The sequence below is a fragment of the Protopterus annectens genome, chromosome 5.part0, assembly GCF_019279795.1.
Source record: "Protopterus annectens isolate FY-2018-M chromosome 5.part0, PAN1.0, whole genome shotgun sequence".
Lineage (NCBI taxonomy): Eukaryota > Metazoa > Chordata > Ceratodontiformes > Protopteridae > Protopterus > Protopterus annectens.
The window spans coordinates 142,111,805-142,127,777 of NC_056735.1; the positions used below are offsets into that span (position 1 = coordinate 142,111,805).

The window sequence follows — 15,973 nt, forward strand, 5'->3', positions numbered from 1 at the left end:
AGCCAGTATGGTGGAATGTCCGTATAAATTTACTCCATAGGAAAAAGAAGAAAGCTCCTGCACCTTAAAAATTATTTCTCCTACCTTATGCAATCATATACAAAGCAAGTTATAAACTTAGAATTGCTTCTGGTACTAAAGACAACTGGAAGGTCTTCTTTCGCTACATGAGAGAACTCAGAAGTAACATTCAGTTTTGCTTTTCAGTGGTACACCCACTCTGATTCAAAATCTGTAGCTAGTATCCTGGCTGATAAATTTAACTTTAATATCATGCCTTCCACACACCCTTTTTCCCCACTATTTCCTACCCTGATTGTACCAGCTGTTACCACTCATGACCAGTTGGTTTCTGTTCTCTCCAAAGGTCAGATCACTAGGTCCATGGGTCCTATCAATATTCCATGCTATGGAAAGCATTATCACTGAACTAATTCACAACAATGTAGTGACCTCCATACCCCTGACACCAATCAGTTTGGATTTTTTAAATGAGAAGTCATGCCTAGTCAACCTATTGATTTTTTGATGATATCACAGTAGTTTTAGACAAGGACTAGACTGCCCACATTGTCTACCATAGTAAAGACTCTGAAACCACATGGGAATCATAACCAAACTTTCTAATTTCAATGTTTACCATTGCATTGTCATTGCATAGCTAATTGGCTGCATACTGACTTAACTAACATAACCCATTTGAGGGGTATCTCCTTTAGTAGTACAAACTCTTGCTAGCAGCATTCATAGAGTTTAGTCATGCACCCCCTTCTCTTTGACATTTACTTCTCAGAAGTAAAATTGTCCATTTAAGGTCTATGGATAACCAAAGATCCAGGATTGTCTATTTTCCTCCATTCAAGCATGTGGGTTGTCAAATTGATGGGATCCGACCTCTGCGCCAATCTCACGTTTATTGGTTCCAGAGCTCTGACTTTTCCCCTACCATAATTCCTTTAGGTTGTACTTGACATATTCAGATCTTTTTATTATATTGCATTTTGTTTCAAGTTTTTGTTGACTATGGTTAGTTAGAAAATAATTATTTTGCAGACCGGGAATAACATCCAACTAATTAGTGGGAGGAGCTGAGAAGTAGCATTCCTCAATTAACTACAAATTTAGCTGCAGTGCTTGTTTGCCTTCCTGTTCTCTGATTGACTATTGCTGATCACTGTATTTGATTTTTCTGTTGATGTACTTTTAAACTTGGTGGCTTTTGAGTTGCTGATCTGATTTTGGACAATCCTCTCAGTCCCATCTCATCATCTCATTCTACTGAGCACTGAGAGATCATCTGGGAAGGTCTTTCCCCTTAATCTCTTAAACTTGAATGATCTTCTGTTTCTTCCCTTCCCACTTACTAAAAAATGCACTTTATTCAGCTGCTTTTACAATATTTGTGCTGCACGTTCTTAAAGTGTTGAGTTGCATTTAATCTGTTGCTCTTATTACTGCTTGTCAGTAGCCTGATTACACTGAAACTGTTCTAAGCCTCTCAGCTTTGATTTAAGCACTTGGGCTTCAAACAGGTTATTTTACATAAGGAGGGTTTGTGGTCTACACTCTTATGGCAGGACAGGACAGCCTACACCCTTCTAGGTTGGAAATTGATGGCTGAAGGCTTATTTTGTCTGTTATTCTAAAAGTGTCCTTCAGCTCCCGGCCAGGTATTTTACATTAAGAAGGTTTGTGGTCTATGGTGTCCACTTTTGTGGAAGGAAAGGATAGCTTCCACCCTTCTCATCTGGGAATTGCTGGTGAAGGCTTATTGTGCCTGTTATTCTAAGTGTCATTGTTCTGATATAAGCACTTGGGCTCCAAACCAGTTATTTTACATTAGGGAGGTTTGTGGTCTACATTTTGTGGTATTACCGTCTAGACAGATTTTTTAACTACTAGAGTATCTAGTTTGTTCATAGCTGGGTGTTGCTCATAAAGTTCCTTGTCTTATTGACCTATTCAGTATTTAAATGCTCCTCACTCCTCCCTGGTAGATCATTAGCCATAGATATGCACTTCATGGCATTCTCTATGGCCAGTCTGGTTGAGATGGGTCTTCTGAGGCATTGTAGCAATTGCCTCATGTACACTGATTGCCAACTTATTCTTAATAAAACAAATAAAATATGTGAGAAGTATAAATACACTTTAATGCTGAAGGCAAAACTCTCATAAAAACAAAACTAATCCTATGGAAGTTGTCAGTGGCACTTGCACCATGCCTACTGCACAGGGTAAAGACCCTACACATAAAACTACTTATGCTGAGGCAGTTACAGGTAACCCTCCTAAAACACTAAGACCTCTTGTACAGTACAATCAAAGAAAAGGTCCTGAGCCATCATGTATACACACCTTTAAAACACCATCCACAGCTACACATAGTAACACTATATCCAGTACCTCTACTGCTATGCAGTATTTCATGCACTATTAGTTTGGTGAAGGAGATCAAATATGGTTGGATCTTTCATGGCATGTAAGACTAGACATACATTTCCATGAGGGAGTCTATAAGAAGGTGAGTGCTGAGAAATGGCTGCCAGTCTGTTCTAATAATTACGACTTTTGAGGACACTGATCTTTTTATGAATCTCTGAGATCTCTCAAGTTGAGTTATATGTTTAGATAAATACATGCTAAAAGTTGCAATATATTTAATAATGGGTTTGATAAGATATGAGTAAATGGGAATTAAGACTTCTTTGAATCTAGTGGAGATACCTTTGGAAATTAGATGGGCCTACCTAATAAAAGGCACTATGGGGACAGTAAAGGCTTTAGTCAGAATGCAAAAGCCTTGGTAAGAGAGGTGCAGACCATCCCTGGCAAAGTAAAAAGACTTGTGAGCCATATCATCCTAGGCTGACTCATAATGGATCTCCCTAGAATGAAACCAACTACATAGCTAGTTATTAAAGCCATTTATTGTTGACAGAGGTATAGCTAACTATTTCGGTGCCCAATACTGTCTCACAGTTTGGTGCCCCCTCCCCAACCCTTAGTCGAGGAGAAACAAAGGGTCCCTTCCCTGATCTTAGGCTCCATCTATGCCTATCTATGTCTCTCAACTGAGAGCTGATTAGCAAAATATCCATGCCTCTCAACCATGATAAATGAAAAAATGTATTTAAACTGTAGTAAACTGCTTGCTACATTTGTAACAAGCAGTTGATGTAGTTTATGCACACATGAAGCACTAATGCACTTCAGTTTAGACTGCAAATGCAATACCAATTTCCTTTCTGGAAGCTGTTAATGAATACACTTAAGACAGATCGGAATGTGCCAATTATGCCCCTAACACTTTGTGCTCTGGGCAGCTGCCCCTTTGACCGACCCTAGCTACACTTTTGCTTGCTGGTTTCTGTTCTTGTTTCAGTAAATTTTTGTTAAAGGTTGTTATATACTCATTTAGTAAATTTAGATTTAATAAAGTATGGTACATTAATGCAAAGAGCTCTGCTTAATTGCTGCTACCTCACTGCTTGCATGACCAGAACTCCAGCAGGACAGTACCTTATATCATAACTGACATTTACTACATTGTATTGCAGTTGTACAGTAGCACAGCGAGAAATACCATACCTCAACCACTAATTACGTTCTACAAGTCAGCTATCGTGTCATGTTTGTTCATATTGGGTACTGCTGATTTGTGCAACAACACCATCTCAAAACAGTGTATTACACTAGAGTAACACTGTATTGTTTGTATCTAAAACTTCACTGTACAGTGCTATGAACAGAAGACTCATAAATTCCTTATGATATAAAGTATGTATTATACCAGTTCAATATGTAATTTTCAGGCATGTAGACAAATAACTCAGAAATTGGTATAGTAAAAATATTCTACTTTCCATTGATGTACATGATAAGCCTTTACTGTTATTTCATGTGGATGGGTGCCTAGTAGAAAATAAATTACAGAATACATGGTTCACATCCAGATTATGAATATTTTTTTATTCTTTATCTATTTATTTAACCTGTATTGACTGGGTTAGTCCCACTAGCTAGTGGCCTCCTTTTCAGGAAAAGACCTGAGGTGGTATTTAATACTACTAGCCAAAATATGGCTCACTACTCAATAAGTGCCCTGGAAACTTTTACATCCTCTTGAGCTACCACTAACTCAAGCAGATGAGACCTCGGTTTAACATCTCTTCTGAAGGATGGCACATTCAAGAATGTAGCACCCCTTTTATGCTGTACTACAGTGTAATAAAGCCATATGCCTGGGGTGGGAAGGGAACCAAGTAATTCAAGAGGTGTCATTGCAAAATGTGCTGATGTATTATATTACATTATCAATTGTATTACATCATTATTTTTGCAGAGGACTGTTTCCCACACCATCACATAATAGACAGGTACTTAGTCAGAGGTTGCAATACCTTGAAGATGAAGAAACTTGTTTTTTCAGCAAAACTAAATATTGCATTCACTTTGAAGTACTGTAACTGCAGAATTAGGATAATTAGTATGCAGGGGTATTGTGACACAGCCTATGCCTTGAAAGATACAGGAGGGCACATCCCTCCTAAAAATATTTGTTTGCTTGTATGTGTGTATGTTCACTTTACCTTCCTCTCTGAGTGTGCATGATCACACATGTGCCCCCAGAAAGCTACCACACGAAAGTGTCTTGGCAGACCCAAGCATGCATCTCCAGTCCATATACTGCATGCCATGAACCTCTTTTATAGCAGGTGCCAGCACTAGGAAAATTAGTGTTGGCCACTCATTTTTGCTCTCTCACCCTGGCTGTCCAGTGCCTGAGCCATTAATTGATCTGTGGTCATCAGAGCTTTATTCCTCTTTGTCACAGAGCCAGACTGTGTATGCATTCCTTTGGATTTTTTATAAACTTTTAAAGATTAGGACATAGTAACAGTTTTTGCTCTTCCATACTGCTCTGAAAAAGTGCACAGATAATACAAGTCTTTTTCTTACGTACTTTAATACAGTGTAACTTGTTTGCAGATTCACAGATAATACAAATCTTTTTGTTACGTACTTTAATACAGTGTAACTTGCTTGCAGATTTACTTTTCAAAATGAATCAGCAAAGTAACTTTCAAGACATGTTTTGCTTGTATGATACTGGCTGTATATCTTAACTTCAGAAATTCTGCTTGCCTATATGAAATGCAAAGCCTGTTTCTATTATATCAATTTATTGATTTCCGTCATAAATCAAAATTCCTTAACAAAGCTTACAGGGTACTAACTACAGATACACTGTCTTACTGCTTTTGAGCAACTAGAATTATAATCAGTATTTCATTATAAATTTTAGTAAACAGATTTGCAGTTCTATTTCTTCAAAATGAATGGACTCTGTATTCAGCTATGCAAATATCGATGTACTGATCATCGTTTAGTTAATTAGCACACATATACAGTTCAATATCTTCACATGTGATGCTTCATCCTGCAATCCTGAGTTCATGTTTTGTCACTGAAGACTTCATCCCTTGTGCGCATCCTGTACTCTCTGCTGTCTTTTAATTGATTATTTCTATATCATTTGATGCAGTATAATTCAGTGGAAAACACAATGAGATGATTTATATTTCCATCTTAACAGGTATACCCATGCTTCATAGACATTTTGATTACTAGAGCTTTGTGAACAGTAGGTGTGCACCTTTCTTGATTAGTATCAATTTCCTTTCCATGGTCAGAACCGTAGCAAAGAGAATAGGGAAGTTTTATTGTAATCCCCACAAGATCAGCATTATACAATGTCATATTGGATAGTCTGTTCTGGATTACTAATGTGTTATAGATATACACTGAGAAAAAAATAAAAAAGTTAAAAGCAAAAATTGACATTTTATGAGTATTTTTTATATAATTGGAAACAATGTAGATATTAACTTGTCTGCATTTGTTACGCAGACAACCCCAAGCCATAACACTCTTTAAGACCACATAATATTTATGCGGGCCTTTAATGGGTTAGTAATATAACACTAATGCATCCTAATTCATAAATCAGGTAGAATAATAGTTGATAGGCCATAGTCCAAAACAATTGCTCTCACTGTAAGTCTTCCCTGATTCCAAAAGACCTGCAATATATCAGTATAAGTGACTTACTTTGGTGTAATGCCCATTTATAAACAGGCTTACACCAGGAGCCATATTCAAAAACACCTGCTCTGAGTCACCTGTCAGGTCACTTACACTGAGAGCAAGGAGATAGATTACTGCATTTTCTTGGCAAAGCTTTTAAAATAGATATCATTGAAAAATTAAACTGCTAATCCCTACATCTGCTTCTGAGTGCATGTAAAGTTTCTCAAATTATTATTTATTTTTTTTAGACCAAGTGTACAGATTGTGCAACCCATTACTAAACCAAATGTAAAACATGAAAATGAAGAGAAAAATGAGAAAATACATACAATTAAAGAACAAAAAAGCAGAAAAAACAGGAGTGATAGAACTAAAAAGAAGAGCCTTTCTGAAATAAGAGGTTCAGAGTTCAAGGATGAAAACAACCCTTCAGATGCAGAAGTACATTGTAAGCCTAACGTGGATCATTTGTTTACATCTCAAGGACATGCTGAAGGTAAATTCTTTGTCTTTACAAAATTATTTTGTTCTCTATTTGATTCTGTGGAATATGTTTTTGAAGTGTTTTGAGGACATGCCAACTACATTTTTAAACTTCATATAAAGAGAAAAAGGATAGTGATTGGAGCTAGGTCAGAATTGCTTCAAGAAACTAACATTGCTTTAATAAACCACAGAAGCAAAAATACAGCTTAGATGCTTATCACATTATTACGTCATCCTCTAAGCAAGCAGTGACGCCTGGAAGAGTGGCGTTATTGGAGAAATAAGGGACTGTGCAAGGGTGTTGTGAGACCTGACACCACAGTGAAGCCCCCCTGCCCAACTTATTCATGTGTGCAAACATTAATGCTAACCATACCTCTGCTCTTATCCCTAAGTCTACAGATTACATTACTAAAAACCTGTTCCTTAACAGTACTACTACCAAGAAAATATGTGATCTCATTTTTGTAGTTGGGGCATATGATATACTATTTTTGGATAGAATTTTTATATATTTTGTGATTTGTTATTACGAGTTTTCAATGTTTTGTGCTTTCATTGTTTTTTTAGGTATTTTGAGGTTTGATTTTTTATTTTTTGATATTTCATCTCACACACACATACACATGCATACATGTATGTACACACACACACACACACACACACACACACACACACACACACACACACACACACACTCACACACAGTAATATATTTATACTAATACATGTTGCAACATGCTACAAAATAAGGAGTGGATTTATTGTTTGAAGTAATGATGGGATTTACAGGTCACTTTTATTTTTTTTCATTCACAGATGGATACAGTCAACTTGTTCATTAATAGTAGTAATAGAACTGTTTTAGTCAGTTTTGTAATGTAATGCTTGTTTTTGGTATATCTGCTGTGAGATTTGAGGAAAAAGAAGACATCAGGGATGTCCTGATAACACAGGGACAGATATTAGGTATGAAGTATGTGTGTGTGTGTGTGTGTGTGTGTGTGTCTGTATTGTGTGTGAGAGAGTGAATGGGTGGGGGTGCCTGTGCTAACACTATGCATCCGCCACCACTGTTAACTGCCTCAGGAAAGAGCTGATGTGCACCAGCAGTAGCTGATGGTGATTCAGAGACATGCAAAGTATCCAATAAGAAGGCCTTTCCTCATTGGATAACATGTCTCTAGATATGAAAATATCACATCATTTAAACAAGGCTGTTTTAGTACAGCCCTTAATGCAAGTGCTGGGGTTATTTCTGAATCCCCAGGAATGTTTTTATGAAAATAAAAAGAATGAAATGTTTTGGGGAAAGTATAAAGATGAATATAAATGGTAACATTCAGAAAAATAAATACGGATATATATATATATATATATATATATATATATATATATATATATATATATATATATATATATCTTGTATGGAAAGTGTGAGAAAATAAAAAGATGTGAAACTGACAAGTGGTACAAAAATTATTTGTAGCAGTACGGATGTTGTAGAAAAGTTGTGATGAATTATTGTATAAAAAAAATAGAATTTATTTTATTTTATTTTATTTTGCATTTGTTTACCGGGTACTGTCCGACTGGGCTTGGTAGCCCATTTTCAGCAGAGACCCAGGGAGAAAAGCTCCATTAATGTACAATACAACATTAGACATTTGATTAGCACTAAAAGAGCTACATAACAAAACAGAGAATCAACAGGGTAGTACATCCTTAGGTTATTAGATTACAGAGTTATAAGAAATGTAAAGGGTCAATTGTTAAGTCGCATACCCATATTCATAGAAAAAAATGAAGATGTGTTAGAAATAAGGTTATAGTAGTAAGGATGAGAGATGGTGGGAAGGGCACAAAGTTAAATAAATAATGAAATATGGTTACTTTAAGAATGGGATTCTGACTATGGAAAAGTGTAAATATTATTTATGTATAAACAAAGTATAAGTATTATGAATATGAAAAAGCAAATTATGTAAATAATATACACAGTATTAAGATGTATAAATAAGGAAACCCTTGCTCTTTTTGATAAGTGCAGTGGGATCTTTTACATCCACAGGAGTTAACATCAAGTCAGGAAACATAACAAATGGTCATCTCCAGGCTCATCACAGCCTCCAGTTATCAAAACAATGAGTTTCACAGTGTCTTTTCTCGTGTATCTTAGAGATTATAAAGTTAAGGGGATGTAGAGGCACAACCCCCAACAACACCGATAACAGAGTTTTTCTGAAAGGAAGAAAAAAGACTCTGTTAAAGTCATTGATGCAGGTTAAGGGTTACATGAATCAGGACTCACTGTCTCATTATGAAGCCTAAATATATAATGTACATAGACACAGACACAGATATAGAGACACACACGTGTGTGTTTTGTGTGTGTGTGTGTGTGTGTGTATACACACACACACACACACACACACACACACACACACACACACACACACACACACACACAAACACACACATACAGGCATATACATATAAACACACACTTTTGTGTTGTGCGACACTGGAGTTGATATATATAGTTAGGGGTGTGTGAAAATACAACAAAAACTAAACATTTTAAACGAATATGGGTGGGGGCTTCGCCACCCACACCCCCCATTGTGGGGGTTTGTGCCCCCCACACCCCCCAACTATATATATATCAACTCCAGGGTCACACAACTTTGGGGAGGGGGGAAAATCCCTGTTAAGTGCCTTAAATAGTGGTTGTCGACCAAATGAGCCGTCGACCAAATGAGTTTCGACCATATGAACTGTCAATCATATCAAGTAGACCCCTATGTATGTATAGATAGATATATATATATATATATATATATATATATATATATATATATATATATATATATATATATACATACACATATTATATATGGATCTACTTCAGATGTTCGACATTCCAAAATGTCAACTTTCATATGGCTGAGACCATATGATCGGCATTTTGAAATGTCGAACATCTCCTAGATAATGTAAAACACAAAAAAACTTTACTAACTGCGTTTAGCAGGGGGGCAAGCCCCCCTACACCCCCCACACCCCCTGCTACTTAAATATTCCTACTCTGAGATCACACTAAACTGCAGAAAAGGGAAATCTCCCAGTTCTACGCTGTATAGGGATCTCCACTATACATGTTCGACATTTCTAAATGTCGATCATATGGTCTCGGCCATATGAATGTCGGTATTTTGAAATTTAGAACATCTCAAGTAGACCCATTTTATATAAATATTCACATATACATATATAAACACAAAATCTTACAATACCTTTAGACAACAGAATTCTTTATTTTTAAATAGAGGATGCTTCAATGTTGTGAGACTCTATGTATAGATATTTTATATATATATATATATATATATATATATATATATATATATATATATATGTATATATATAGGTCTATGTTTCTTGATCGAAATTTCAAAATCTCGAACAAGAAACGTAAACACCCACTTAAGCAAAAGTGCACTTTCGCAAAAGCCGATTCAGCGAATCGAAAAAAAAAAACTTTAAACACTATTTTGCACCCCGATGTGGAGGGCATTACCCCTACATACCCCCTACTTAAATATACTAACTCCAAGATTGCACTACAGTGGGGAAAAGGATACATTTCCTTATCCCCACTGTAACGTGCTTCGCTGAATCGGCTTTCGATGTAGTACACTTTTGCTTAAGTGAGTTCGATCTTGTGTTTGTCGAGAATGTGTGTTTTCGACAAACAGAAGTAGACCCATATATATATATATATATATATATATATATATATATATATATATTTCAGTTAATCACATGGAAAAAAAATAAACCAGTCAATAACAGACTGTTAAAAAATTAAATATGTAAATCAAAACATTTTGAAAAATGATATTTATAATAAACTTTTTTTTTCATTTTCCTTTTTTAGAGTCAAAATTAAGAAATATATTAGAAAGTAAAAACGAAGTTATTAATTTCCATAAAGAATCTTGCAGGAAAACTTTCCTTCAAAGAAAACATACCAGGAATATACTGCCTTATAATGTTGTCATCCAGTGGACAAAAATAATATTGCTTTCCAAACACTGTTTATTATTTTTACATTCTACTGAGTTTGTCTATGAGAAGTTAAAATTGTATGGCAGTATATTCATGGGTCTGTAGTGGGGCTTGAACAGCCTCTTTATTGAAGCATAAAGGATTTTGTTATGCAAAGGTATAGAATTTTATTTTGTGTGTGTTTTTAATTTTTGGGACCATGCACCTTAATTGTGCTTATTTTGTGTACCTGAGTGTGTGTTATGGCATATCTACCTATCTCTATACATACACATACAGATGCACTATATATCTGTTTTCATTTCTTTACCAGGATAATCCAAAGATCCCCTGTTTTGGAGGCCCAGAGAGAAAAGCTTCAGCATAGCAATACAATTTTGAAGAAGTAATCTATGAATGTAGCAAAAACTGACTTGTATAGTTTAAAGTACCTTTGAAAAAATTACCACGATATATAGACAATGCTAATATGTACATATGATACATAAAATATAAATGTATACATTTTTCTCTACTTCTTGTATTATACATGCCTTTCTTGCATTAATTATCTTATGTACAGCAGAGATATTCTTTGTGAGAAACAAATGTGTGAAAACAGAAATATAGATAATGAAAAATTTAGACACGAAATATATTTTTATTAGTGTGAGTCCAGGGTATACATATTTTCATCTTAGGTTTGTTGTATATAAAATCTATATTGTAACATCTTGAGTGTTGTGTGCATGAAATATGTGGAATATGTCTCTAAATATATCTAGTAGTGTTACATTCTCACAAAAATTAGCCAGGCAATTGCTGTATTAGACAATATGTTGACTGCCAGTCAAATCTTTTTAAAAGGTTGCAGCTTGAAGTGCCGAATAGTGGAATTTTGTTCCTCAAGTCATAGGTTCATTGCAGATTAGAGCAGGGGGCTCTGATAAATGTTTGTGAATGTTCATCATATTGATCAATGTTGCAGTAGCCTTAGCTAAATGGGTTATATTCTGCCAAGGATATAACAGCCGGCCAGCTTCCAAAGCTTTAGGAAACCTTCCACATGCCAAAACTGTTAGGCAGCTTGAGCTGAGCTGATGAAAAGACAAGTGTGGGTATAAAGCCCTTCAGAGTGTTAGTGCGGCTGAAGAATGTACTCTTCTGAGGATTTTGAGGAACATAGATTGGCTTGTGCTGTTCCCTTGTTGGGCAGATAAGTTAACTCTGGGGGCAAGAAATTCCATTTTCTTATTTATAATACTGTTTTATCACTTTCCTTTTCAGGAAAGTTATTTTAATGCTGGAAGTGTTCATAGGTAGGTACTAGGCTATCTGCCTGAGGGCATTTATAAGTCTAGCCAGAGTGTGTCAGCTTTCACTGTCCCATTGATTAATTAACTGAGCCTCTGTCAAGAAGAGCCAATAAAGTGATCCCAGGGGTGTATTTTCTGTTACCCAACCACTCGTCAAGGTTTTTCTTGAAGAGTGTTAGTGAGGGGCTCTGCCTAATGTAGTTAGGAAGTTTGTTCCAAAGCATGGGGAGTCTCTGTGACAGAAATCTATCCCTCCAGCATGTTCTGTTTATTGTTGTGGTGAGGTTTAGCTCACTAGAGTGAGTGGCTCGCAGTGACTTTGATTTCTTTAGGTGGAGCATGTCCATCAATTCTGAGTTGGACATGGCTTTGTAAGTCAGGCAGAGATCACTTCTGAGTAAGCGATATGCGACTGAGTACAGCTAGAGTTTTTCCAGTCGAGCTGCATAGGACATATGTTTGAGGCCAGTAATCCTCTTGGTGAGGTACTTTTGTGGTCTTTGCAGCTGTTAGAAGTGTCTTGTGAGGTACATTCCAAATGGGGCATTGTACTCTATGATGTGTCTGATGAGTGACGAGTAGAGGGGCACTATAACCTCTTTATTTCTAGATGCGAACCCTTTAGTAATTAGATGGGCTACATAGAAGGATTTCCTAACTACTTTGGAAATATGATTGTCAAAGGAGAGATTACTATCTACCTGGGTCCCCAGATCTCTTATTACCTCTTCTGTATTAAGGGAGCTGCCACCTATGTGGTAATTCATGGGTGTTTTGTTTTTCCCCAAACAGGATGACTATGCATTTTTTGGCATTTAGCTTGAGACCATGACTTTGGGCGGCCACGGTGGTGCAGTGGTTAGCATTACCACCTCACAGCAAGAGGTTCTCGGGTTTGATCCTTGGCTGGGGTGCCTTCTGTGCAGAGTCTGCATGTCCTACCTGTGGTTACGTGGGTTTCCTCCGGGTGCTTCAGTTTCCTCCCATATCCCAAAGACATGCTGTAGGTGGATTGGACACTCTAAATTGGCCCTAGGTGTGAGTGTGTGCATGTGTGTGCCTTCTGTGGAAGATTGGGTGCCTGGCTGGCAACTCGACACCGTAAAACTCCACTGCCAATCATGAGCGGACAGGTGATCCGCTGTGGCGACCTCTAACCAGGAAAAGCTGAAAGAAGAAGAAGCTTGAGACCATGACTTTGACACCAGGTGTCCGTCTCAGTAAGGCCCTTTTGGAGAATGTCCGTGTCAGCAAGAGAGTCAATTATGCCTCTCAGTTTGCAGTCATCGGCGAACTTGGTTAGCCATGGTCCTCCTGTGTTTGCCTGTACTTCTGAGAAGTATATGCCGAACAGTAGAGGTCCCAGGACCGAGCCTTGTGGGACACCACTTGTGACTGGTTTAGAGTCAGACCTGGAGCCCACTATTATTACTGTGTGAGTTCTGTCTGTAAGCCAGTTGGCCACCCATCTTGTGACGTAGGGGTTTATGTTCAGGCTGGTAAGTTTTTCTATAATTCCCGAGTGTGGAATGGTGTCAAAAGCCTTGGCAAGGTCAAGGTAGGCTGTGTGAGTGACCTTCCCCTCATCTATGGCCTTGGTGACTGTCTCGAAGAAGTCAACCAGGTTTAGTAGGCATGATCTGCCCTTAACAAAGCCGAACTGGGTCGGGTCAAGTGTTTGGAGGTTCCCAATGTCTTTGTTAATGAGTTCCATGATGATGCGCTCCATAGCCTTGCAGACCAGGCTAGTCAGGCTTATGGGGCGATAGTTACCAGGGTCAGTTGTGGCCCCTCCTTTGTGAAGTGGAATAACCGTTGCTGTGCGCCATTCTATGGGCACGTAGCCTGTGGAGAGGCTGAGGTTGAACAGTGTGTTTAGGTGGGGGGTTAGTTTGTACTGTAGTTCCTGCAAGACGCAGCCTGGGACACCATCTGGCCCCATTGATGCTGTGCTTTTGGCTTTTGAAAGGGCTGTTTTTACCTGTGTGTCAGTGATTTCTGGGACACTACACTTTTCTGGTATTGTTGTGGGCCCTTTTGGGGTGAGAGGGGGGTGAAGTTTGCACTGAATCTATCTGCCAGGATGTTGGCAGTATCAGTGGGTTCAGTATATTTTGTGCTATTTTGCACTAGCTCAGAGCATATCTGCGAGTTGCCACTTAGATTCTTGACATAGCTAAAAAAGGCTTTGTGGTTATCTTTCGAAACATTGGCTATTTTTCTTTCGAAGTTAACCTTGGAGGATTTTATGAGGGACCTTAGTTTCTTACTGATACTGACCAGGGATGTCTTTCCTTCTTGGGATTTGCTTTTTTTCTGAACTAGTTTCCTCCTTCTATTGTCAGACTTGTTTCTTTTTCTTAGGGGAGTGAGTCTTGGTTTTGCTAGGGTTGGCACAATCCATGCATCCTTGTAGGTGCTCATAGAGTGCATTTGTAAAGGTTGCTGCATCTTGGACACTGTTATTCTTTAGCGTGGGGGCTGTGAAACTTACCACCTCTGTCTTAAGTAAGGTGAAGTTTGCTATAGAAAAGTTTTTCACTGTGGTTTCCTTGGTTGGAGGTGGTGGTGTGGTGTGGACATCCAGAGTGATTAGTTTATGGTCTGATCTAACAAGTGACGGTTGACCTCCAGTGTGGAACACCTGTCGCCCATGTTGGTGATGACCAGGTGTAATATGTTTTCACCTCTGGTAGGGGAGTTTACCAGATGATCCAGGGCATTTGAGTTGATAAATTCCAGGAAGCGCTGGACCTGGGAGTTTGTACTTGAGTAGTTTTCCCAGTTAATGGTAGAGTAATTGAAATCGCCCAATATCAGGGTGTTCGGTAGGAACTTCATGTTTTCCAGTGTCTCCATAAAGGTGGAGTGGTGGTCCTGGGTCATGGAGGGTGATCTGTAGCAGGCCACAATTTGCATTGCAGATTTGCCTGATGTTAGTTGCACATGGATGATCTTGGAGGTATCATGCTGCGCCACTAAACTGGAGGTGTAGGTATCCTTGATGAATATGGATACACCCCATCAGTTTGTCTTTCGGTCCATGTTCTGTGGCCAAAATGTGTGGTATGAGTTGTAGCCCGGTAGTGCTGGGGTGCTCTGTGGAGCCTTGAACCAGGTTTCAGTTACTGCACAGATGTCAACGTTCTCCATACTGAGGAGTGCTTCGAGCACGTGCATTTTGAGATTTAAACTCCTGACATTAAGTAGCATAACCCTCATTTTTTTATTTGTGCTGTTTACGGAGGTGGGTTTGACTTTTGAGCCTTGCCTAAAAAAGGCACTATGGGGGCAGCAAGAGCCTTGGCCAGTATTCGAAAGCCTAGGGGTGATAGGCAACAAGGCTTGTCAAGCATGTCATCCTAGGCTGACAGACACTGGATCCCCTTTGAATGACACCAGAAGCTTAGCCAGTTGTTGAAATTGATCATTTTTTTTCTTTATACTGCAGTATCATTCTTGGTGAGGGCAGGATGCTACTCAGGATCAGGGTCATACCTGCCTGGGCTACATGGTCAGCGAGCTCTTCCATGTCTCATTTCATGTAGTCCAGGGAGGTACATCTCAGGTCATTCACACCAACATGAACAATGACAGAGTCATATTTGTACTTGTTCTGGAGTGACCTGAGTGCTTGTGTTATGTGGCAGATTCTGGCTCCCGACAGGCAGGTAACAGTAACCTCCTCCTTGTCCAGCCTAGTGAGTGGGACGTCAGTGTGCCTGACTATAGAGTCGCCTATTACTAATGTGTTAGGTATGTTAGTTTGCCTTAAGGGCTGTGATTGTGTGGCACACTGATTTTGTGTTTTATGTGTTGTCTGGTTTGTGACAGGAGGTGCAGGTTTTTTGGGTGTCTGCTCTGGAGGTCTGTGATGCTTTTGCAGGTTTTTATTTAGAGCCTCCGAGTATGATTTTGTGTATTTATGTGTATTTTTTGCCAGTGCTGGTTTAGTATGTCTATGTGAGGCTGGATGTGTGGTGCAAATGTTAACCTTCTCCTCATGACTGCTTGTTCCAGTCTTGGGA

The 15,973-nt window shown here is 38.4% G+C and overlaps 1 protein-coding gene across 1 annotated transcript in view; it reads left to right on the forward strand.

Moving 5' to 3' along the window:
- Window positions 1-15,973, forward strand: part of VWA3B (von Willebrand factor A domain containing 3B) — a 2,054,405-nt gene that overhangs the window by 1,627,005 nt on the left and 411,427 nt on the right. The window contains exon 25 of the mRNA XM_044071813.1: window positions 6,342-6,589. Within this exon, the coding sequence (XP_043927748.1) occupies window positions 6,342-6,589 (248 nt within the window). The remainder of the gene's footprint in view (window positions 1-6,341; window positions 6,590-15,973) is intronic.